This window comes from Chenopodium quinoa, unplaced genomic scaffold, assembly GCF_001683475.1.
Source record: "Chenopodium quinoa cultivar QQ74 unplaced genomic scaffold, ASM168347v1, whole genome shotgun sequence".
NCBI lineage: Eukaryota > Viridiplantae > Streptophyta > Magnoliopsida > Caryophyllales > Amaranthaceae > Chenopodium > Chenopodium quinoa.
In genome coordinates, this window is record NW_018744645.1 from 1 (window position 1) to 25,768 (window position 25,768).

The window sequence follows — 25,768 nt, forward strand, 5'->3', positions numbered from 1 at the left end:
GTTTTAGTGATGATTTCCTAACTAATCCCGAGTTTCAATTGTTCTTGCAAAGAATGGGAAATACGTCTTTGCAACCACCTCCACAGCATCAGACACCCATTGAATTTCCCCTAGAAAACTATGATAATGAAGAACGTACACCTGTAACTGATCATGGTAGCAATACCCAATTCGATGACAGTCAAGAGGAAAACGTACCATAGACGCCGCAGTATCCTCCACAAGTTCCCAGAATGCAATCCAACTAGGTTGCTGCACGAGCGACTCGTGTTTGGTCTGTTCCGGAAGATGAAGCTCTGATTGGGTTGTACTTGCAGATTAGCGAAGATGCTATTAAAGGTACGAACCAGAAAGCAACTGACCTATGGCGCAATGTACACGCAACATATCAAATGGCTCAGGCAGAGAAGTCGAATATACTTCCGCCAAGACCTATGAAGAGTCTGTCGTCGCACTGGAGAAGGTTGGCAGCAGACACACTACAGTGGATATCTTGCTATGATGAAGCGGGTAGACTTCTGGAGGGAGGGAGTGGTTACAACGAAGCTGACGGTGTAAAAAGTGCATCGAAGCTTTTTCATTTGGCCACCGGTCACAATTTCAGTTTTCCTCACGCAGTTGAAATGCTTAATAAAGATCCAAAGTGGAGGCCAAAGCTGAGATGGTCCTTGTCAAAGGAGGAAAGAAAAGTTGTTTGTGATGTTGAGGAGCAAGGTAGTGCTGGAAGTAGGAAGAGGTCGAGAGATGATGTAGGGGATGAAACCCCTACAGATGGTTTTTCATCTGGAGGAATACGACGACCCGATGGTGTGAAGAAAGCAAAGGCCAAGCGTAAAGGGAAAGCAGTGGCTACAGAAAGTGGTTCGTCTGACCTTGGAGAACGAATGAAGGAATTCGCTACAATTTGCGAAAGGGAGGCCATTCTGATGGAAGAGAGGATAAAAATTGAAAGAGATAAGGAACAGAGGAAACGAGAGGAACTTGACATTCATAAGATGAGAACCATGTTTGATATGCTGCAAACTCTGAAGAATTCGCCTACGCCACTCACTCCTCAAGAAGAGACGTACAAGAATGTTTTACTTGGTAAATTACAAGGCTTTTAAGCATGTTATTATAGTTGGTCTACGTTTGTATTACTCAAGTTTTTAATTATGCTATTGTAGTTGGTCTATGTTTGTATTAGTTAAGTTTTTAATTATGCGCAATGTAGTCTTTTATTTTTGAAGAGTTAACTTGTATTAGTGGTGTGTTTAATTTCAATGTCAGATGTAAACTAGTATTCTGATTTTCCAATATTGAATGACAAGTTGTTTAACAAGTTGATTTCAATTGTCATTGTTACCGACATAACTGCATTCACTTTTTTCATTGTGTAGTCACTTTTTTCTGAATTCACTTTGTCAGAATGCTTTAACTTTTTGTCATTGTTAACGACATAATTGCACTCAAGATTTGTCATTGTCAACTAGCATAGTATACCTATTCCGTGGTTGAAAATTTGATTCCTTTAATTGGTGTGGTCATTCAGATTTGTAACCACATATTCATTTGATATATTTGCTATATATAGTAAGCATGACACATATCCACAACCACACCAATTCAGAAACTTACATTATTAATACAAGATTTATTCCAGACCATCATCAAGTTCAAGTTCAAGTTCAAGTTCATCTTCTTCATATACTGAAGAATATGATCAACTCGTTGATGAACTCTTCACATTCCAACCCCCAACTTTCCTCATGCCCAAACACAATCCCAACCCACTACAGAAACACCAGAGGGGGTACGAATAGAAGAGATAGGGAAATGGGACATGCCAGGCTCTTTAATGATTATTTTTCCGATAATCCTATGTACAACACCAACCAATTTAGAAGAAGATTTCGAATGAAACGACCTTTGTTTTTACGTTATAATGAACAAGGTCATTCAAGGTGATGTTTACTTCCAGCAGCGTAGGGATGCAGCTGGAAGGTTAGGCTTATCACCTCTGCAAAAAATGCACAGCCGCGATAAGAATGTTAGTCTACGGCTTGGCTGCAGACGCCGTGGATGAATATGTTTGAATCAGTTAGTCAACCGCTCGAGTTGCCCCTTCAACGTTTTTGTGCCGGGGTCATTGATCAGTTCGGAACCGATACCTGTGAAACCCTACAACTGATGATTTGGCCCGAATACTGCATCAAAATGAGCTACGTGGTTTTCCAGGCATGATAGGCAGCATTGATTGCATGCATTGGGAATGGAAGAACTGTCCAACGGCTTGGAAAACGCAGTACGCCGGTAGAAATAAGAAAGCAACGCTAATACTGGAAGCCGTTGCGGATCAGGATTTATGGATCTGGCATTCCTTCTTTGGTATTCCCGGATCTTGTAATGATCTTAATGTGTTGTACCGTTCACCAGTGTTCGATGAGGTTCTGCATGGTCGAGCTCCTCTGGTAAATTTTACAGTTAACGGCCATGAATACAACATGGCTTATTACTTAGCCGACGACATTTATCCAAAGTGGACAACTTTTATTCAGGTATCACACACCCTCAAGTTCAGAAGGATAAAATGTTCGCTGACCACCAGGCTGCTGCTCGAAGGACGTTGAAAGAGTTTTCGGTGTTTTGCAAGCTCGATTTGCAATAATACGAAAACCGTCACTGGCCGTACGATGAGGAACATATTGTGGACATATTGAAAGCATGTATCATTATGCACAACATGATTGTTGAAGATGAGCGCCACAACTACACTCGAGCCGAAGTTCTGAGAAGCTTCTACGAAGAAGATCAACAAGATTTAACAACAGCATCAACGTCTACAACGCCACCAATTGAATTCAAACGTAGGCCGACCTACCAACTTTGACTTTAACTCATTTCTACAACGAAAAGCTTCCCTTCATGATAGAGAAACTCATCTATCTCTGAAAAGTGATTTAGTTCGAACATATTTGGTTACAATACGGACCAACTAATTAAGGAAAAATTAGCACGACTTAAATAAGGCCAACTACTATGGCCTACCTACTTTTCCGTACGCAGTCGTATTTTTTTTTAATTGTTTTGTTTATTTTATTCCTAAGTTTAATTACGCATGACGTTTCAAATTGTAATCGGTTTTAGTACTGTACCGCTTTTTAAAATAAATAAAAAACATTTACGAAATTTTTTAGCGTTTTGTTACAGTTATTTCATCTAACGTACATAATTTAACGACATATTTTACGATAAAAACGACACAAATAAAAAAAATAAGTTACACAAATTTAGACTAGTTTTTATTTATTTGGAGTAATATTGTTAAAATATAAATGAAATTAATAAATAAAGAAGTGTTGTGTAGGAGAGAGAAAGTAATGGTAAGGTATTGAAAGTAAGAAAGAGAGTGGTGGGCAAACATTATTTTTTATCATCATTGAGAGAGAAATTGTGAAAAAAAAATTGCCCATGGGCAAAACTGATTTGTTGAGAAGAGAAAGTGGTAGAGAGATATTAAACAAGCATTATTTTTGCCCACCATTGAAAGTGGTCTAAAGAGGAATATCTAATGCAATTTTAGTTTTTTCATGGTTAACATTCCCATAAATTTTTATTGACTAGAGAGGCTTAATTGTCTATTTTTCATGGTGTTTGGAAAGGTTAAATGCTCACGAATTTCCAATTTCTTTCACTATATTTTTTTTTTCCTTTTGTTTTCTTAATTTTTTTTTCTTAAAAAATTATTTTTATAGTCAACCAAACAAGCATTTTTAAATTTACTCGACACAACCCTTCAAACCCCAAAATGCCCCTCCGGCAACTACACTCGATTAGTCGACATTCTCTCCCAAAACTCCAAATAACAGAAATTACATAACAAAATTTTGTTGGTTGAATCTAGCGTACTGTTGAAACAGTTCTGAGCTTCTCTCCTCCATTGAAGCAGCTTCTGAAGTAAGATCTCCTTTGTTAAATCATCAAATGTCAATTAATTTCACAATATAGTGTTATTTAATCGTCAGTTTTATCCAATTTAGGGTTCTTCTGTGTTGGATTGATTATTGAAGCAGCTTGTTGCTTAAATGTTGTGGAATTGTGAATTTGCAATTGTTACTTGCTAATATCTGATTTTTTATGCTTTTTGTTTCAAATAATAATGATGTTAATGATGTATGTTTCATCAAATTTGTGAAATTTTAATTGAAGAGAATCACGATATGTTGTTTCCAAAAAACACAAATCTTTTCAAGACTTTGATTTTGAATATGTTGGTCCTTTTGTACTGTTATCTGATGATGATTTGTACATTTTCTGTGTTGTCTCAATTATGTTGTGCAAAAATTGGCATTAGACTATTGACATAGATTGATATTTGCAACAGTATCCCATATACAGTAATAGCATTCCATAATCATAGGACTAAATGACTGATGATATTTCTATGTCATTTCACTCTCTCTCTCTCTTTTATTATTTATTTATTTATTTATTTATTTTATTTAATGAATGAGATTAATTATTTAGCTCCAGTTGTGTTGATTCGAGTTTCGTATGTTGTATTTTTTCCCCCTTGGAAATACTATATTTCAACACATTGAATCTCTTACTTATAGGCCTTTCTTGAAAAAACCATGATGGATTTGTCGGGGAAAATGTAAAAAACCGGTGTTTTGTCTGGTGAGCTAGGCAGTGTGAGATGGGGAACAAAAAGGAAAGAAAGGTCATTATTATTGATCAGAATGACAAAAATCCATGGTGGTGGTCACTTAACAAAGGTTTCGGAGCCTCTTTCTTGTGCATCTCCCTTTTTGCATTGTTAGTTAGGCTAGCTGTTTTCCCTTCATCCTTACTCTGGTGCTGGAAATCCCCCAAAATTTGGCGATTTTGAAGCCCAGAGGCATTGGATGGAGATTTTACTACTAATCTTCCTGTTAAGGAATGGTATCATAATAGCACTGCCAATGACTTGAGCTACTGGGGCCTCGACTACCCTCCACTGACTGCCTATCAAAGCTATGTTCATGGCATCTTCTTAAAAGTCAGTCCTCCCTGAATCTGTTTCCCTTTTCACTTCTCGTGGTCACGAGTCTTATTTTGGGTGAGTTGTTTCTGGCAGATTCCTCAGTATTACACAGCTCTCTGAGGATTTGCTTTTTGAACTGATTGTTTCTCCATTTCCCTGTAGAAAGTTGCTGATGAGATGGACAGTCTTATCTTCTGACATATTGGTGTTCCTTCCTGCCGTATTTTACTTTGTTCTATCATATAGCGCTAGCCGCTCTCGCAGGCATCAGAGTGATGTAGCCTTGGCTTGTGGCAATGATTTTACTGAATCCATGTCTTATTGCAATAGACCATGGCCATTTCCAGGTTCATCTCCCCTTTCCTGTCATATTTTCGATACTGAATGTTAATTAGTATTGACTCATCAAGTTATGTTATTTATTTTCCAGTTGTATCGACTCATCAACTTTATGTCATTTTTCCAGTTCAACAGTATCAGCTTGGGTCTCACTATTGGTGCTGTTGCAGCTGTTATCTCCAGTAGAGAGCTGGTAGCTTGTACTTTGTTCACTCTTGCTTTGAGCCATAAGCAGGTGCTTCGTTATCCCTTAGTCCAGACATCCTATGTGAGCAGGGCCTGAACTTTAGTTGGCCCCAGTTCAGGCCCCAGTGAAACCAGTCTAACCTTTTTTTCTGTTTAATTTAAGTGAATTGTTCGTGAAGGGATTGAAATTACAAACAAGCAATGGTCTAATGTTTGAAACCTTCATATTATGCATTTATGCCATGGTTCAAACTTCCTCCTTCCCGCTATTTTCCCAAACAACTATAATTTTCTTTTTGAGTGATGACTTGAGTTTATGCATTTCTTGTAAAGTTCAAAAGTAACACAGGGATGCTGGTTATCCTTTTGTTTTACATGTTTGCTGTTAGTGATCTATTTCCCTTGATTTTAGTTAATTTGTATAAAGGAGAAATTGGGTCGCCATTCTTCTTAAGAAGATGTAGTGTGCTCATTAAAATATGAATCAGTTGATTTATTATAGGAGATACAGAGTGCAGTGAAAAAATTGATTAAGAATCTTATTCAAATTTTCTTTGCTTGATTAAGAATGAGCCTTTGCATTCAACCCTGTTTGGCATAGGCAAGAACTTGTTAAGTAGGTCTCTGCGTTCAGGGGCGGATCTTTGTTTGGGCTGGCAAGGGCCCACCCTCCCCCCCCCCCTAAGTATTTTTGAGTTGTTGATTATAAATAATATAATGTCTAATAATTGCAAATAAAAAAGTTGTGGCATAGTGGTTAAGTATTGTTATTTTTGAGCAAAAGGTTAGGGGATCAAACCTTGGCCCCCCTAACATCCGCCACTGTCTGCGTTTAAATTAAATTGACTTGTGTTACAGCTGTCTTTCTTGTGTTTTGAAGTCATGTATTCATTGTTTTCTGACAGATGAGTGCATATTTTGCTCCAGCATTTTTCAGTCATCTCCTTGGTAGATGCTTAAGGCGTCGCAATCCTTTCCTTGAAGTGTCAAAACTGGCCTTGGTTGTCATTGGAACATTTGCTGTAGTTTGGTGGCCATATCTGCATTCAAAAGAAGCCTTTTTAGAAGTATGAAGCAGTAAATCTTCTCATGCCCTTCTGCTAATTACTTGTTGGATGGTATTTATCGCTGTTTATACTTCATTATTATGGATGAATGCACAGTGATCTCTTCTTTTTCACTTGTAAACTCTTCTGTTGATTAAATTGTGTTGCTTGTGTGGAAGCAGCATGCTTTTGTTTAACAGTAAAATTTTGTTTGTAATTGCCCTGTCGTATGCAACGCATAAAGTTTCTTGGAATTTCCAACCATTTTTTTATTTTATTTTTATATATATATATATATAAAGGTTAAGAATTTGTAGTATTTTGAAGAGTGGTTTGACTCTGGCTTACATTTGATTGGATAATGGATACTATCCTCTCTCCTTGAAACCCATGATGAAAATCTTCCTTGCTTTTCCCTTTGGAAGAAACCTCTACGATGAAACATAAGATAAAGAGAACGTTTTTTTTTTGCGAATTGGTTTCTTGGTGACAAAACATTTTATAACATTGTTGTGACCAAGTGACTACTTCTTAATCAATGAGACCGCGGTCTTCTTATTAAATTTTTAAAATGTGTAGGTTCTGGCCCGTCTTGCTCCCTTTGAGAGGGGAATTTATGAGGATTATGTTGCCAACTTTTGGTGCACTACATCAATTCTAATTAAGTGGAAGAAACTTTTTGATAACCAGTCTTGAGGCTTATAAGCCTTGTAGCCACCGTGTCAACTTGTTTGCCTTCAATGGTTCAGCAGATAAAGGATCCAAGCAACAAAGGATTCCTCTATGGCTTACTTAATAGTTCCTTCTCATTTTACTTGTTTTCATTTCAAGGTATGCTTAATTTACTTTCATCTTATTGACCATTGCATTTTGATGATTTTAGCACTTATTGCTGAACATCTTATATTTGTGGCTATAATTCTGCAGTCCACGAGAAGTCAATTTTACTGCCTCTTTCTGCCAGCAAAGTCTATTGGCTCTTGAAGAACCTTTGGTTTTCAGATGGTTAACTCATTTTTGGTTATTCTCGATGTTTCCACTCCTATGTCGTGACCGGCTTGTTTTGGCATACATCGCACTCTTCTCTCTCTTCTACCTCCTCTTTTATGCTCCCAGGAAGAAAGACTCAGGGAAGATCAGATCATTTTTCACCTTCAAATCATTAGTCACGAGCCTTCTTGTTTTTTGCTCATTCGTGCTCCACGTAGTTTACATGATTATGGATCCTCCAAAAAAGGTATCCTTTCCTATTTTGAAGCTATGATTATGTCTGTTTGCTTCTCCCAGTTTGTTTGGCTCGCTCTTTATACCATACGAAGCAATGGCAGCTGCATAAACAGCCTACTTCATTAGAAAAGGATAAGAAACTTCGTTGATCTCGTTTATGATGGATTGTTTCTAATATTACATGTAACATGCCTTTTTAATGATATATTGTTGATGAATTTAAGTTTAAGCGTTACAGATATTTCTGATTTGGAGCATCAGGTTTTTGATTTTTATGATTTCTTTGTACAGACATACCCTTGTTTCTTTAGTTCCAGACAATTTATTGACAGTGTACTAGGCTTATCATCTTGTATGAAATTTCTATTCCATGTACATTTTAAAAGTCGCTATTTCACAAACATCCAAGGAGAATTAACCTTACTGCCAACTTCTCTTAGTGAGAGTTGCTTGGTCGCATTATGATTGTTTGCTTCCTTTAGCTATACTTCGAAGTATTGTAACAATTAAAGGTATTTATGCGGTATTGATTCTCAGTTCAGTAAGAGTATAATTAGTGTACACTACTTGCAATCACAATGATCCTCTGATGAAGCTACTGACAATAGCGGGTATGGTAGGTGTTGTAATGAAATTGTTTATGTATTTGCTTGAAGCAAGTTGTTTTTGAAGATGTGTGAGTAAAGTTAAGCTGGTTGAGACGAAGATGATCTATTGTCGACTTGTCATAGACGTAATGGTAAAACCTCAAACCGACGAGCTTTGATTGATAAAAGTTATGATAGCCTTACTCTACCTTTAGTGGATAAGGAATAGGGACTAGTGGACTACTGACTTAGGAGCTACAAAGAGCAATCCGGAGCTGATCCTTAAGATTTTAACAAACTAAACTAGTATATGTCGACAAATAGCTATGCCCGGCTATCTCGTGTCCTCGTTGTAAGTTGGGGACCAACTAGATGTTTGCAACTAGTAACTCCTATCCGTCCTAGACAAGTGCACAATAACTCTTAAAGAAAGAATGTGTACCCTGTTTATTAAATGACATATAAATGTTTACGTAGAAGAACGATGAAAAGTGGAAGTCAAAAACCTGCGTCCTTAACAAATTCAATGCATTCGTCTCATCCATTCATCGCATTACATTCTTCCGTCAAAAGGGGCAAAAGTTTAAATGTATAGTGACAACACCTTGCACATTTCAATTTATGCAAAAACTAGCTGTGAACTACTCCGTATGAAATTTTTTCGAACAATTTTTTAATGATATACAAGTACTCCGTAACTATTTATTGACGTGGACAATATTCGGATTATTTAGCATGACTGTATGAGATTGATTTTTATTAATTCGTATATTAGGAAAATGGTTTGATGAAATAAATAAAAGTATAATTGAATATAAGATTTGAATATTATGGAAAATATTTTTTATTGTTTTTTACGACGAACATTTTAGGATATTACGGAGTAATATGTAATCACAAAGTTTTATATGTTGCTGGCCATATCGCAGTCGGGGTTACTTGGTCGGTCAAGGGTTACTCGATAAGGGATCACTCGATCGATAAGGGGTTACTCAGTCAGGGTTACCCGGTCAATGTTTTGTGTTTTGGTGTGTGTCAACTGACCACACGATGTGCCAGCCACACAAGTAATTGTTTAAAGTGTTGGTTGATTGCTTTTTCTTCTTCTTCTTCTTCTTCTTCTTCTTCAAAGATTTACTGATAAAAATCCGTATCTTAGATGTACGGTATAACTTTATAGATTGATTTGATAACAGATACTCCCTCCGTCACAATATATAATTCTTGTTTGTGATTTTTCACGATATTTAAAAAATGGAAAAGAAAGTGAATGAAGTACATTGGAAAAAAGGTAGACAAAAGTACAAGACAAGTGGATAATTTATGGGGAAAAAGTGAAAAGTACAATTATAGATAAAAGTTAGGGAGAGAAAATGGAATAAAATATAAGACAAGTGGATAATTGAAGAGTAAATTAGGAAGTTCAATGAATAAAGTAACAAAAATAAGGGTATAATGGTCTTTACATACTATCCACAAATAGAAATAAAGACAATATTTTAGGTCTCCAAAATAAAAAAACAGAAACTATAATATGAGACGGAAGAAGTATTAATATAATGGTAAAAATAACTCGCAATAGTTCCTTTACCTTTTAGGTTTGAGGTTGAGACTTGAGAGTTTCAACTTCAAGTCTTGGATTAAAATTCTCTTTTTTATGTTAAAGGAGTCCACAAAAGCTAAACCTTACGAGGAAAGGCAAAATATGTACCGTAATATTGTAATTGAGTCAAATAATTGTACGCAGTACTTTTTTTTTTCTTTCTCCTGCAAAGAACTATTTCGACTGTTCCAGGTACATATAAATAAATACACGACTACTCATATAAAATTTACTATTAATTTATGAGATATAAAATATTTAAAAGTTGTAACTAATACTTAACAGAGGTAGTACTATAATTAGCTATTCTAATTGGTTGCAACGTGTAAGATGGACTTCTTTATTAAAATACGACTAGAACGTATTTGTGATACATCAAATTTATAAAGAAAGATGAATGTCTTTTTTTTTTTTTTTCAATAATCGAGTGACTTGTGATTGTATAGTGCATTAGTGTTGGGCCTGAGTTGCAGTTGTATCTTGTATTGTCCAAAAAAAAAGCAGCAAACTCTTAATACGAGTATACAGGAGATTAGGAGGGTAGCAAATCGCCAAATCCGCAAGCGGGGTAAACAGTTGGCCCAATTCTTTAATTTTTTTTTAATTTTTTTTTTAAAAAAAACAACTATAAAATCTCATTGTTCATAGACTGTACCCAACTTGTATAGTGTATAATTATACCCATTTTACCACGTATAAAATACTGATAAAAATCATTACCTTTTCTAAAATTGACACTTTACTTTATATTCGTGAATATTTACTAAGTGTTTAACATCAATTACTTCACGTGAATGTCAATTAGTTTAACACAACACATCCATGCAAAAAAAAAAAAAAAAAATAAATTAGAATTAGTTGGATAAAGTTTTAGGTGTAGTATACCAATACTTAAAACCCGAAATCAAATCTCATCCACATCATTAGCCTTTAAGACTCTTTTAACACCAAAAAAAAAAACCTCATTTTTTTTGTTATAAAGCTTTTAATTATTTTGAGCTCATTTAAGTCATTTTGGAGGCAAATAGTGTATTGATATTTAAAATTATCAAGTAATATAATTCTAAATTATACGGAGTAATAGAATAAAAGAAAAATCTAATAAAATGATTGGGAAACATAGAACCAATAAATGCCTCTAATGAAACTTCACCCCGACAAGTAAATTTGATAATATAATGTTTCTTTCTACCAACTTATATATATAATGTGTGAATGTGTGATGACTTCTATTAAATTTTCTATTTTTAAAGAATAAAGAGTTTAAATTTAATTAAGAACGAAAATTTAAATATATTTTTAGGCAATTTAGTCATTACATTATGACATTATGTAGGTCCACATGTCCATAACTATACAAGGTTTTATTTATTTATTTATTTAAGATTATTATTTATTTATTTAAGATTAATATTTTTATTATCATTATAATAATTGTTATTTTTTAGGCAGCGATTATTATTATTATTATTATTATTATTATTGATTTTGGTGGAATTTATCAGCCATCTCTCATGATTCAACACCCAGCGGTTTGAAGATCCAACGACCAAGTGACAAGTAACCAATTAAAGTTAATTTTTCTTATTTTGTTATTTTTGTAAAAACTTGTATTTATAGTATTATAGTTGAAACTAGTATCATAAATAAAAAAAAAAAAATGTGAAAAAGGCATTAAAACTACAAGCGTTGACGTGTTATAATTAGTATTGTTGGACCACTGAATTAAAGTGAATTCAATCAATTTAGTACCTGATTTTGAGCGTGATTAAAAGTTTAAATAAATACTCCTCCTACCAAACTGAGGTATTCGATTTGAGTACACTACTGCAGAAAAAAAAAAAGCGTTGGTTATTCACATTTATTGGCATATATACAAGTGGACCAATAAATACTTTGAAAAAAACAGGAACCAATTAGAAAATTTTGAAAAACAAATGGACCAATAGAAATTCGATGTTAAGCTCAATGAAATTTCTGGAAGGAAAAGTAAAGATTTCTGCCATATTGATTTACTCCGTATTAAAAGTTAAATTAGAATAAAAAATAATAGTCAATCCACAAATTATGAGTAGGAGACTAGGTGGACATATGCGGATTATTACATATACTCAAGAGCATTTTGTAATGTAGGGTGCTCCCATCAACACGAGGAAGTGGTGTGAACTTCATGTATTGGTGGCAGTCTAGAGGTGTCAATCGGTTTTTTCGGTTTGGTTTTCGGTTCGGTTTATCAGATTTCGATTTGTAACGGATCGGTTTATAACGGGTTTAAATAATTAACGGGTCGGTTCAGTTCGGTTTTAAATAAAATCGGGTCAGTTCGATTTGGGTTTTTTTAACTATGGTTTATATTCGGGTTCGGTTCTAGTCAGATCGGTCTGTAATCGGTTCGGTTCATAATTGGTTCGGGTTGAATTCAACAGTTCGAAAATGGATTTTTTCGGTTTTAAGCGGGTTTCGGGTCAAAACAAATTGGGTCCTAATCGGGTCGGGTTGTAATCGGTTCAGGTCATAATCGGTTCGGGTTAACTTGGTCAGTTTGAAAACGGGGTTTTCCAATTTAAAACGGTTTTCGAGTCAAAACAGATCGGGTCCTAATCGGGTCGGGTTATAATCGGGTCGGGTTATAATCGGTTCCGGTTGAACTCAGTCGATTTAAAACGAGTTTTGGTTCAAAACAACTTGGGTTAAATCCTAACTCACAAAGTCACAATTAATTAATAAGGGTCATAAAACAAGTTGGGTTGATTGAATAGTGAGTTAAACAAATCAAGTGAGTTAGGATATAATTGAGCAGGTTATGAAGAATTGGGTAAAATCCTAACTCACAAAGTCACAATTAATTAATAAGGGTCACAAAACAAGCTGGGTTGATTGAATAGTGAGTTAAACAAATCAAGTGAGTTAGGATATGATTGAGCAGGTTATAAAGAATTGGGTTTAGTAGGTCATATAGTACATATAACAAGTTATGACTCATACATTTATACTCATACACAGAATTCAAATCAAATGACTTAGGTTACGACTCATACACGAATTCAAATTAGATCAAATTAAAATCGAGTTATGAGTTAAACAAGTTAGGTTGAATAGGTAACGAAAATTAGAACAAGTTGAAATTTGGTTTCAGTCATAAATATGCTCGGTTAATTAATATGAGTTAAAAATAAGTTGGGTTAATTGAATAATGAGTTGAAATGAGTCAATTGACTCAAGTCATAATCAAGTCTGGTCATATAGATAATGGATTTATCGGGTCATAAAATATTGAAATGTACGGGTACTAAACATGTCAAAATTGAATAAAGGTTTAAAGACAACATTGATTGAGTAATGAATTAGAACGAATTGAGTTGTAAACTTGTAATTGGTCAGGTTATAAACACGTTATATATTTATAGTAATAATTATAATTTATACTTTAATTTTATTAGTCATAGACTTGAATTTATATTTTGTTTTAACTAGCAAGTTAGTAAGTTACTAATAACAGTAAGCTAGTAATAGTTAGTTAGTTAGTTTGCTATAATCTCTTTAATAGTATTAAATTGAGTTATAATTCATTAATTCTCATTGGCCACTCGATAAAAACACGGATTAGAATCCATACCCCCTCATCAAAACACCCTCACAACCGCTGATTAAACTCATCTTTAATCCAATGTCCTTATTCATCTTCCCAATAATGAAACCTAATACGTAGTAAAAAAAAATCCCCTCAAAAAAAAAATAAAAATAAATAAACCTAATAAAAAAAAAAAAACCTAATCAAAATCGGCAAACTTTAACTCTGCTTCAATTTTTTTCATTCAAACCCTATAATCACGGTTATCCTCTTCAACTCTCCTTCAATTATAACTTTAATAGCACGGTTCATCACCAATTCACCACCCAATCAGGCGATCAGCAAGAACTCACAAGGAACGCGCCTCCGCTACCCACCAATACGCAGGTAATAATTGAACTTTGAAAACCCTTTTTCTTGTCTCTTCTTTGTGTTGCTAAATTTTGCTTGAATCTATAAAAACCCAGAAGTAAATTCTTGAATATAATGCAATTTTATGTAATTCCCACAAAATTTGGTAGTGAAAGTAAATTTTGGGTCTTTGAGACATAATGTCGAACAGGTGGTGTGCATATTGTATTAGATGTATACATGAATTCTTAGGTTTTAATTTGTGACAGCTTTAAGTGATAAATTAATTACATGTTTATAGCTTTAAGTGATAAATTTGGGTTGCTCAAAACAGGTTAGTCATTGTGAATAAGGAGCCCATTGCCGGAGAAGTGGTGCGGTATGCTCTCAAAACAGAGGGGTGGCAGCGTGTGTAGTTGTGTACAAGAGAGTGGTAGGTTGAGAGGGGGAGGGTGTTTGCTGGGATGTTGGGTGATGTGAAACAGAGAGCATTTGATTTTTATAGCTAGAAAGAGAATAGGTAGAAAAATAATATGTTGCATCATCTAGAAGTAATACAAAGGTGGGTTGTGGGTATGTAAAGTATGTCCAAGGAGAAATTAAAAATGATGTGATAAACTGATAAAAGTGATGATACCAATATTGATGAAGATGTTCTTGAAATTGGTAAAGAAGTGTCAACTGAAACTGATAGTGCAGCATCAAATTAGTATTTTTTTGTCTCTTCCACTTGGTGCCACTAACTTGCTGGTTATGCTCTTGTTTCTTTTTTTTTTCTTTTTTTTTGGCTTTTGCTCTATTTTTTTGCCATGGAATATTTATGATTTCTTATGTTAGTTATAGTTATGATTTCTTATTCACAATTTATTTTAGTTACTCCGTCTTTAATTTTAGGGGAAGAGATGTTTGCTTTGTTTTACACCGTGTTTTTTACTCTTTAAATTACTTCTTCCTAGGGAAGAGTTAGAGTTGCAATTGAGCAAGGCACGTACTTATACATCTGTTGATCTTGATGTACAGCTGATTTTTGGTTGAGGTTCCTGATGCATCTGTTTCTGCTGCTATTTTTGGTTGCTGCTACTCCACTGCCTTGTGGATGTTCCTCCTAGTGATTGAGTGTGGTTGCTGCTGCTGCTCGACTGCATTGTGGATAATTTTTGTTTTATATAATTTCTGCTTAGTTTTCTAAAGTAAATTTGCTAAGTGGTTGGTGTTTTTGTTTACTGATTTGTGGATCTTACTACTACCTAATAAACAGGTTACTATTGTCACAGGACTTCGTATAAATTCTATGGTTGATACACTCTTGTTTTGAGAGAATCTGATACTTGGGGACCTTGTGTTTTTGATCTGTCACCAAAAATGACAAAGAATTGCTTTATTTATCTACAATGAAAGTCTTAGAACTCTTTAAACTAAAGCTAATGAGAGCCATTCATTTGTGATTTAGCCTTTATCAGCCATTAGGCATTAGATTATTCAGTTATCAACTTACCATACATCGACAAAATTAATTTTTCATAGGTGATTTTATTAATATGTTACTAGTTTTGTTTCACCTCAAGATACTTTAGTTACACTTTACTTAGTTTCTCAATTTACTTTAGTTAGTCTCTCAATTAACTTTTTACTCTTACCAAGTTAATAAATTATGAAATAGTCATGTTGTCGTCTATTTACTAAAGTATCATGATTTGAGTGTTTTTTTTTTTTTTTAATTTTTTTTTATTATAATAAATATAATCTAAAGTTAGCTATAATTTTCAGATTTTTTAAATACAATATATATTATACAATATATATTATCCAATAAGCCATTACTCATAAAAGGAATTTATATAGGGTTAACGATTTGGTCATAATAGGTTATGGACTTATGGGTTATAACTTGATCAGTCATAATCGGTCACAGGTTGTAAACAGTTCGGTCATAACCGGTTATAGGTTGTAAACGGTTCGGTCGCAATCGGTTACAGGTTGTAAACGGTTCGGTCATAACTGGTTATGGGTTATAAACGGTTCGGGTTAATCAGGTTTTTGTCGGGTTTTAACAGTTTCGGTTTACACTAGGTCGGGTCATTATCGGGTTCGGCAGTACTCGGTTCGGGCTGTTCTCGGTTTCGGGTTGCATCGATTCGCTTGAAAAACGGGTACGGTTTCTTAACAGTTTTCAAACATTTGGATCGGTTCAGTTTCAGGTTTTATAAAATCAGGCCGGGTCAGTTTACGGTTATAACATAACGGGTTGTTAACAGTTCGGTTCCTTTTCGGAAGAGTTCGGAACAGTTCGGAGTCACCAGTTCGGGTCGGTTTTTGACAGCTCTTATTGGTGCATAATGAACATGTGTTATCTAAAGAGGTATATATCTCATGTCGACTTGTAGTTCATTATTTGCAACGTTATTTAATTTATAGTATAAACATGTACATTCATTCTTATTAATTGAGTTTTGATTGTTATTGTTTTGGTGATTGCAAAAATGTTCAACTTTATGTTATACACTTGTTAATGGTTATGCATTAGCAAAAAAAATAAAAAAAAAAATAAAAAAATAAAATAAAATCACCTTGTATGTTTGATGATTTTTTCCTTCCTCACATTATAATTGATTGTAATGAACTTGTAGTAGTAAAGAAATTCATATGAATGTAAAGTCTCACCAATTAGCCAAAACTCAATTTGTTTTTGGAATAATTATATACTCCCAAATAATGTGCACAACAATCCTAAACGAAATATTGTCTATTAATATAGTGTAGGGTCGTAGCCTCCGTGAGAATTGTGTAATGCGAGGTTAAGAGAGTACGAGATCCATCAATCCTTAAGCAAGGTGCCGAGATGACCTTTTGGTTGTGCCTAATTTGTTAATTTGTACATGTCACTTGAATATTTAAGGGGTCATATATATACTCAATTACTCAGTGGTCAACATAGGGTTACATTTTTATTTTTAAAAACAATAAAGAAGTAAAATGAAAATCACCTTCAATTACTTTGTTATGTGAAAAGAAATTAATACGAAGTACTTTGTGCCAGAAATATAAATTTATCTGTGTATGTAGTGTTATGATGAGAGTGCAAATTGTACTTTTATTTATTTATTTATTTTATCAGTGCTTCATAGTATGTGACAAGTGGCTAGTACTTAAATGTACTAAATGATTTTTGTAAAAAAAAAAAAAAAAAAAAAAAAGGACAAAAAATTTAAACGAGACACTTGTCATACAATGAGATTGAAAGTGAAATTTGTCCACTCACTCTTTTCACTCTTTGGTTATTTGAAAGTGATGAATCTCAACTTTGTTAAGAGTACCATCCATGAAACATAATTCAACCTCTATTATCCTCCTTTTTTTTTTTTTTTTTTTTTTTGACGCACTCTATCATCTGACACAACTTTATTGTCCTCTAACTTACTAAAATAGGTTTTATTAAAAAACAAAGAAAATAAATATTTTTATCTAATTAAAGCATATTTGTGTTATTTTTTGTCTAAAAAGTCTTAAATTTGTCATTTTGTGTTATTCAAACTTGTTTGAGCTTTTATTGTCTAAAATAAATCAAAATATATAAGCTAAAATATTTTGATCCTAATAGTTAGAGACCAAGTAAATACTCGCTAAGTTTAAAGAATTAAGTTAAGTCTATCAAAACTTTATGAGATTAAATTTTAAACTTAAAACTTGTTTGACCTTTTATTGTCTAAAATAAATCAAAATATATAAGCTAAAATATTTTGTCCTAATAGCTAGAGACTAAGTAAATACTCGCTAAGTTTGAAGAATAAAGTTATGTTTATCAAAACTTTATGAGATTAAATTTTGAACTTAAAATAATTGTTGCGCATTTAAACTTTGAACCAAATAAATGTAGATAAATGCTTTGATTAAATAAATTATATTTAAGTGATGATAGGATGTATATGTAATGGAAATTAATTAGTAGATTCATTTTTTGCTTTTTATGAATAAATCTTCTTATCTAAAAGATACAAATAAATAAATATTACAAGTTGGTGTGATTATATAATAAAATAGAAGTATATTACTAGATGATATCTTTAAACATGTAAACGGCACTTGAAATGTTTTAACATTTGTTAGCTTTGAGTTTTATGAATATTATGGACCATTTAAGACTTTATTTATTTATTTTTAGGACATATTAATCTTAAGCCTGAAATTCGACTCAACATCAAAGTAGTCTGTAAATTTTTTATTTATATTAAATCAATGTTCATATGTAACCAACTAGTAACCTCATATTTACAAGTCAAAGAAGGCGTTACCTTGATCCAATATGCAATTAAGCTACTTGATGTGTATAATAATGTAATTAGCCATATATAATATTAACCTAACTAGATAATCAACCACATGCTGATTACACTCCACCTACAAGAAAAAGGACAAAAAGCTTTGTGTTTTTTCTATGAGCATAAGTCTTTTTGTAAGTCTTTAGAGAGTTTATTAAGTTTGTGTTGTTTTTCGTTATTAAGTGTGCAGGGTAAACGGTAATATTTCAACCATTTTATAGGCCGATAATTCAAATCTATTGCTATTTTTTAATTGCACCTGAATGCATGTTAAGCCCTGGATCAATTCTTTATTTTTTGAAGGATGTATGACATATTCACATGCAATTCACACGTAACATCAATATATAGTTGATAATCGTGGCAAGAAATTGGTTGGCCTTTTCATTTTTGTTATTCAACAATTGTATAAACAGGAATAGATTATAATGACGAGCAAATCATGCATGTGATAAAAAGCAACTAAAAGTCTATTTTTAGGGGTTCACCCGATAAGTAAGATGAGAAATGCAAGAATTATTAATGCCCGAATTCGTGAAAGAAAGCTAGCTTAATTATCAACATGACTTTGTATTTTCTTTGTCCATGCCACCATGCAAACTCACAAGACTCTTTGATGGATATAAATCTTACCAATTTTTTCATGCCTACTTATTATTGCCTCCTCATTTGGTTAAGATTTCTTACTCAGTATTAGTTAGATACTATGTATATAGTATACTTGTACTTGTATAAGTTAAATAACGTTATATGAAGAATAAATGGATCTGAACAACCCTGTTAAGAAGGAGTTGTGGTTGCATAGTCGGTCTTCTAAAGAGCCTATAAGTTTCCTTTCCATAACCAAATGTTAACTTGATTAGAATTACTAATTGATTTTGTTTTTCTTCTTCTCCAATACGAGACGTGGACAATTCACTAGTGCATTCACAACTGAACATATAACACAAAATGTCAATAACTAATAATTAATATGATTTTTTTAGTATAGCTAATTAAGTGACAATAATTAGTGACATTAGTCATAACCTACATTATGAAAATTTATTCCTTTTGATTAAATTGACTCTCTCTCTCTCTCTTAGACTTATAGTTTATTTTATATATAATAATGTGAAAATATAGTCCTTGTCCAATCTAATTATTCATGCATGCTTTTAGATTTGAATTCCTTATAGGTACATAGTCCCTATCCAATCTAATTATTCGTATGATTTAGGTTTGAATTAATTCATACGGAGTAAAATTATATGTAAACTTAATAATACTAGTCTTCCTTTGATCCATAAATCCCATCAAAAATTCAATCAATTTTTATTATCAAAATTACTACGGCAGGAGTAATTATATTACTCAAATTAAAGCTTCTTGTATATTTATGTCAGATGACTCAAACCTTAAAAATACATAAAAAAAAATTAATGACAACTTCCTGGTTATGGTAATTTTACCTTATTAAACATATCACTTTATCTTTAATGTGAATGACAGAAAAAGTATATACACAACACAATGCATACACTTATGATATTAATGAAAATCATGCATATGCCATATTATTATTGCGGTCTTTCTCAACTAGACGAATTATATATTTCTATTTATGATAATTTTGTTATAGACGCATACCAAACATATTAAATTTTTTGTCGAACAATTCGCTACACGTTGAAGTTATACCAACTTATTATTAGAACATTACATGTAACGTGGCACTACTTAAAGCATAGACCAATAAATAAAAAAGAAATATACTTTGCATATACAATAATTATATATATATATATATAAAAGTAATATAACAAGTAATATAAAAGTAAATCCTTGTTGATGGAAAGCTAGGACCCGGGTATTAATCGATATGATCACAAGTTATTGGACAACGTAGTGCCAAAGGTAATCGCATGTTACATGAAATTTAAATTTTAAATTTGATATAATTGTTGATTTTAAATGAGTTATTAGAGATATTATAATTTGTTGAGAAATAAAATTATACTATTACTACTGTATGTTTTAAGTAGTTGTAGGTCCAATTCAACCAATGTCTCGGGTTTGGTTGTACCTTGTAACATAAGCTTATCTAGCAAACGAGAGGACTATGATGAGAGTTATTAGTGTAATTATTATTTAAAAAATTTAATAGTAGACTAACAATCTAATTTGGAGGAAAATATAAAATAATTAATAAATATGACTTGTACTTACAAGATAAAGCTAAGCGTGATAACCACAAAGTTTGCTGCTTAGTCAACAATAAACTTCCCTAATCATGCATAAACTTCATCATAAGATAACAAAGAATGAAATTATTTATGTAATCTAATGTGCAAAGTATATTAATAAGAGTCATTTAATTTCTCAAATAGCTTTTAATTACCTATTTTTCTATGATTAGAAAACATTGTCAGTCCTTCCAAATAGATTTGGGGGTGCAAATTAAACCCCAAATTCTAGATACAACTCCCTTGACTTAGGAGATGATAGACATGACTAGGTTTGGAATTGGGGAAGTCTTCTTTAGGCTTCAATTCTATCCACTGTGTATAATGTGCTTGCGAGCCACAAAATTGTTTTTGAAAGCTACATCTACATGCATGGCAGGCCCATAAATTCTTAATTTTTTATGGATTGAATGAGGATTCTTATATTGTTTTCCTATACTCCGATCTCGAGAGAGGGGATATAACTCATATATAGTCATATGAAGTCTTGACGACCAGCTTGATGACTTTGGTTCTTTTTCCTAGTGATTTTGAATGAGTTAGCAATGACAATAGGTTCTAAGCATAATAAAATGAACTATGTATAACCAATCTTACTTATACTCTGTATATAGTATATAAACCAAACTATATAAAAGGTCGAGATAGGTAGGGTACTACGGTTCCATTTTAACTTTACTCTAAACATGTGTGCTTTAGATTCTATTTTTTTTGATGGTATTATATTTACAATTTCGAAATAACAATTAAATTGGCATAATGTCATGTTTCCTCTACATCAAATACAAAGTAGCGATACATAAATTTAAATTTACTGTATATATAATTGTACTTTAAATCATGTATTCATATATAATACATATACCTCAATTCTCTGTTTTTTTCTCTCTACCTTTAGTTTTATTTTGTGTTATTGTCAATGCAAAAGTACGTTTGAATAGTAATCTAACTGTTTTAATCCTTGTACTAGTTATACGAACATGAGATTAGTCTACTTTTAGTATGGTTCATTGCGGATTGATGATTATACATATATATATGTATCATAGTGTAAAACTATACATGAAAAAAGTTGTACGTAATAGCCCTAAAGATTATGATCAATGTCTATACATAGATCGAGTTATTAAACATTATATTAAAAGTTGTATAATTAGTTATTTGTGCACTTCAAATACTCTATTTCTATTGGAGGGATGTACTTAACCCCGTGGATTACGAATAGCAAAACCCTCAATTACAAGTAAGATAGTTATTGCTATTTTTGTTAATATGTCTACTTCCAAATATATATGGTTTTTGTCCCCAAACACAAAATGTGTATGCAAGTATGCAACTAATATTATGCGTCCCTATCAATCTATCATGATCGAGTCTATTATCGCTGGTATAGCAACATTTTGTATATGAATCTTGTTGCATCTAGAGACTTTTAACATCTAACTAATTTTAAATAGCTTAATTATGACACATTATTAACTACTTTGTAACAACGTGAGTATATATTATGATTACTTTTATCTGAATGAGTCATAAGGGCAATATAAATTACAAATGATTGTGGCAAATTTTTCGACCCTGATCTATGGCGTATTGTTGTATACACGCACTCAGTCTTAACCATTAGACCAAGACCAACCTCGCTTGTGCATATGATAATCATGATGCATGTTTTTAAACCTAACTAGTCCATGCAAATATATATGCAAAAGCAACCACATTTTAAATAAAAAGAATATATAAAAAGCCAACAAATAAAATCAATATGAATATAATAAAGTCCCCCAGCTAAGAGAGCGTTGCATGATGTTGAGTCCTCCATTGAATATCCTCCCATCTGCCCACAATTAATTGCTCCCATCTTTCTTCACTTTCTTTATATTCCCCTTTCCCCCATCTCATCTTTCCTATACCTCGTTCACACACATAAACTATACTTGAAAATTATTATATTTTCTCAACCCTTTTATTAATTCCAAAAATCAAATAAAATTAGCCATATAAGAAAAAAAAAATAGAGGGAAAAATAAACAATATCATTATATGGCGAACACTTCGTCAGTGAGGCTAAAGTATGTGAAGCTAGGTTACACTTACCTAGTGAACCATTTCCTTGGCCTTATCCTTATACCCATTATGGCGGGGATAGCCGTCGAAATCCTTCGGGCCGGACCCGAAGAAATTATTTCTCTTTTCAAATCTCTCCAATTAGACATGATCCAAGTCATGTGTTCAACTTTTCTTATTATTATTATCCTTACGGTTTATTATATGTCCAAACCACGACCTGTCTATTTAGTGGACTACTCGATGTTCAAACCCCCGTACATTTTTAGGGTTCCATTTGCTACCTTCATGGAGCATAATAAGCTCAATTTGAAGGACGACCAAAAGGCGGTCGATTTTCAAACCCGGATCTTGGAGCGATCCGGGTTAGGTGAAGAGACATGTTTGCCCCCGGCTATTCATTATATTAACCCTCAGCCTACTATGGAGGCTGCTAGAGGCGAAGCTGAGTTGGTTATATTTTCTGCTGTCGACGATTTATTGAAAAAAACCGGGGTTAAGGCTAGGGATATCGATATTTTGATCGTGAATTGTAGTTTATTTTCTCCGACTCCTTCGTTGTCCGCCATGGTGGTGAATAAATACAAGCTTAGGAGTAATATTAAGAGCTTTAATTTATCAGGCATGGGTTGTAGTTGCAGTCCCATATCCGTGGACTTGGCACGAGATCTGTTGCAGGTAACTTTTTATCAGTCGATATTTAATTATGCTACATACTCTTATGTACTACAATACAGTAATTACTATAGGAGAGTTATACACTTCTATCTATCTAATAGAGTAGTTGGACTACATTTATCTCTCTTTAATTAAGTAAATTGTTGGAACATCAAATTTCTGAATTTTGCATTTAATTCTATAAATGAACATATTGGCCCCTGACCGTGAAATTTCATGAAAAAAGAAAAAGAAAAAAAAAAGGTAGCTAGTAGTTGGAAAATAGGATATTGGTACAATTCAATTTAATACGTTAAAAAAACACTTTAATCATTTATTTTTTTTAATGTTACATTTGGTGATAAACTAAAAATTTGATGAAATTTGTTTAAGCTTTAGCTAGATATATCTAATGGGATAGATGGTAGATTTGGGTTAAGGTCATTTATTTAGAGCTCAAATTAGGTTAATTTAGAATAATAGGGTGAAGTACAATTAAAAAAAATAAAGTAGTTAGATTTTACAAGTTTGAATAACAATATTTGGTCAGGTCAATTTAGTTTATTTTACAATTCTTAGTTGTTTATGATTTATTAGTACGTGATTAAATATACACTTATATTATTCACGAATTGTAGGTTCATCCAAACTCGTATGCCATGGTGATTAGTACGGAGATCATAACTCCGAACTACTACCAAGGGAAGGAGCGAGCAATGCTCCTTCCCAACTGCCTTTTCCGCATGGGATGTGCGGCCATCCTACTATCCAACAAGCGAAAGGAGAAGAAAAGGTCTAAGTACCAACTCCTTCATGTCGTCCGCACCCATAAGGGAGCGGACGACAAGGCCTACAAGTGTGTCTACCAGGAGGAAGACCGCGAAGGCAAAGTTGGAATCTCCCTCCAAAAAGACCTCATGGCAATCGCCGGTGAGGCCTTAAAGTCCAACATCACTACCATGGGTCCTATAGTCCTACCAACCTCGGAACAACTACTCTTCCTCTTTTCTCTCATCGGAAGGAAGCTCTTCAACCCTAAATGGAAACCCTACATACCGGACTTTAAACAAGCTTTCGAACATTTTTGTATCCATGCTGGTGGTAGGGCTGTTATAGACGAACTTCAAAAGAGCCTCCAGCTCTCCGCCGAGCATGTTGAGGCATCTAGGATGACCTTACATAGGTTCGGGAATACTTCTTCATCCTCCCTTTGGTACGAGCTTAGCTACATTGAGGCCAAAGGGAGAATGAAGAAGGGAGACCGTGTTTGGCAAATAGCTTTTGGAAGCGGGTTTAAGTGTAACAGTGCAATTTGGAAGTGTATCCGTACAATCAAAACACCTGCTAACGGCCCTTGGGACGATTGCATTGACCGATACCCGGTCCATATACCCGAAATTGTGAAGCTGTAGATGAAGGCCAAGGCCAGGGTATATTATCAAATTGAACAAAAAACATAAAATGTTGTTTGTTACTTGTATTATTTTTCTTGTCATCATATATTGTTTGATTAACTAAATATGGTTTACTCATATATTATAAGATCAAGGGGAAAAATCCTTTGTGATGATTTTATTTTTAGTTTAGTTTAGTTTTCATAAAGGTTTCGAATAGAAATCTACCATGTTATGATGAAATAGATGAATGTTACCTTTAGCTTCTGCCCATATGTTGTACTATAATATTTCACAATGAAAAAATTAAACACTGTTACACTTATTATCATATGCTTAATTCTGTCATCTTTAGTTTGGTACCAAAAAATTGTCTTCAAATGTGCAAATTTGTTACATAAGTCTTGTTTGGTTAGTAATTAACACTAAGCTAGAACTTCAAGCTCTTTGACAGTAGAATAACTTGTACATCATAATTTGTTGGTGTATATAGATATATATGGAATTTAGATCTTAGATCATCAATCGATTTTTTTTTTTTGTTTGAGGGCATTGTAATTCCAAATTCTCATATTCGACGACAAGTTATCTATTGTAAAATTACAAAGGATAGCAATGCAAATTACATACATGACATACAAAACTAGTTTTAAGATGATTTGGGAACTTTATACCATATATGTAAATTAAAGCAAATTAAAGTGGTCTTTTCTATTTCCACACTTAGATTTGTGGGTGTAACCATATATGGATTTTTATCTTTGGTGAAGCTCGAGAACATGACAATGTAAACCTAGCGGTATTCAAACCCTTCCTAGAAAATGAAGGTACGGTTTTACTTATCTTTGGTACTTATATACTAGAAGTAGTACGTAACTTTAATTATCATTACTATTATCATGGAAACATCGTTCTCATATGATGTACGAGTATATGACAACAAAAACTACTCATAATTTTCATATAAACAAATAAAATTAATTTATGTGGCATAGTTTTAAAAAAAAAAAAAAACCAAATATTTCTTGGATGTCGCACATAGTACAATAGTTAGCCAAATGCCAATGTGTTAATGTGTATACTGTCAGTCCAAAATATTATCTGAGATGGATAATTTTTATTGATTTAAAGTCAACACTGTATAATATGGAGTAATTTATACTATAAAAATATATGATAATGCAAGAGTAGCAT

At 33.1% G+C, this 25,768-nt stretch overlaps 1 protein-coding gene, 1 long non-coding RNA gene and 1 pseudogene across 3 annotated transcripts; all 3 read left to right on the plus strand.

Annotated features, from left to right (window-relative positions):
- Window positions 1-3,840: 3,840 nt before the first annotated feature.
- On the plus strand, window positions 3,841-8,178 carry LOC110701634 (annotated as a pseudogene).
- A 5,212-nt stretch (window positions 8,179-13,390) lies between these two features.
- Window positions 13,391-15,250, plus strand: LOC110701636. 2 transcript variants are annotated; one of them, XR_002507368.1, is made up of 3 exons: window positions 13,391-13,951; window positions 14,250-14,348; window positions 14,936-15,250. It is a non-coding gene; the product is annotated as an uncharacterized LOC110701636 (long non-coding RNA). The 2 variants fall into 2 exon arrangements; XR_002507367.1 differs by lacking the exon at window positions 14,250-14,348 and having other exon boundaries at window positions 13,404-13,951.
- Window positions 15,251-22,344: 7,094 nt separating this feature from the next.
- LOC110701637 (3-ketoacyl-CoA synthase 6-like) lies at window positions 22,345-24,905 on the plus strand. Its single transcript, XM_021879251.1, has 2 exons — window positions 22,345-23,201; window positions 23,819-24,905. Exons 1-2 carry the CDS (start codon window positions 22,500-22,502, stop codon window positions 24,590-24,592), a joined length of 1,476 nt encoding a protein of 491 aa, XP_021734943.1. The 5' UTR covers window positions 22,345-22,499; the 3' UTR covers window positions 24,593-24,905.
- The last annotated feature ends 863 nt before the right edge of the window (window positions 24,906-25,768 follow it).

Coding starts and splice junctions, on each gene's coding strand:
- LOC110701637 (XM_021879251.1), top strand. CDS start 22,500: ATGGCGAACACTTCGTCAGTGAGGCTAAAGTATGTGAAGCTAGGTTAC. Junction 23,202..23,818: donor TGGCACGAGATCTGTTGCAG/GTAACTTTTTAT, acceptor CACGAATTGTAG/GTTCATCCAAACTCGTATGC.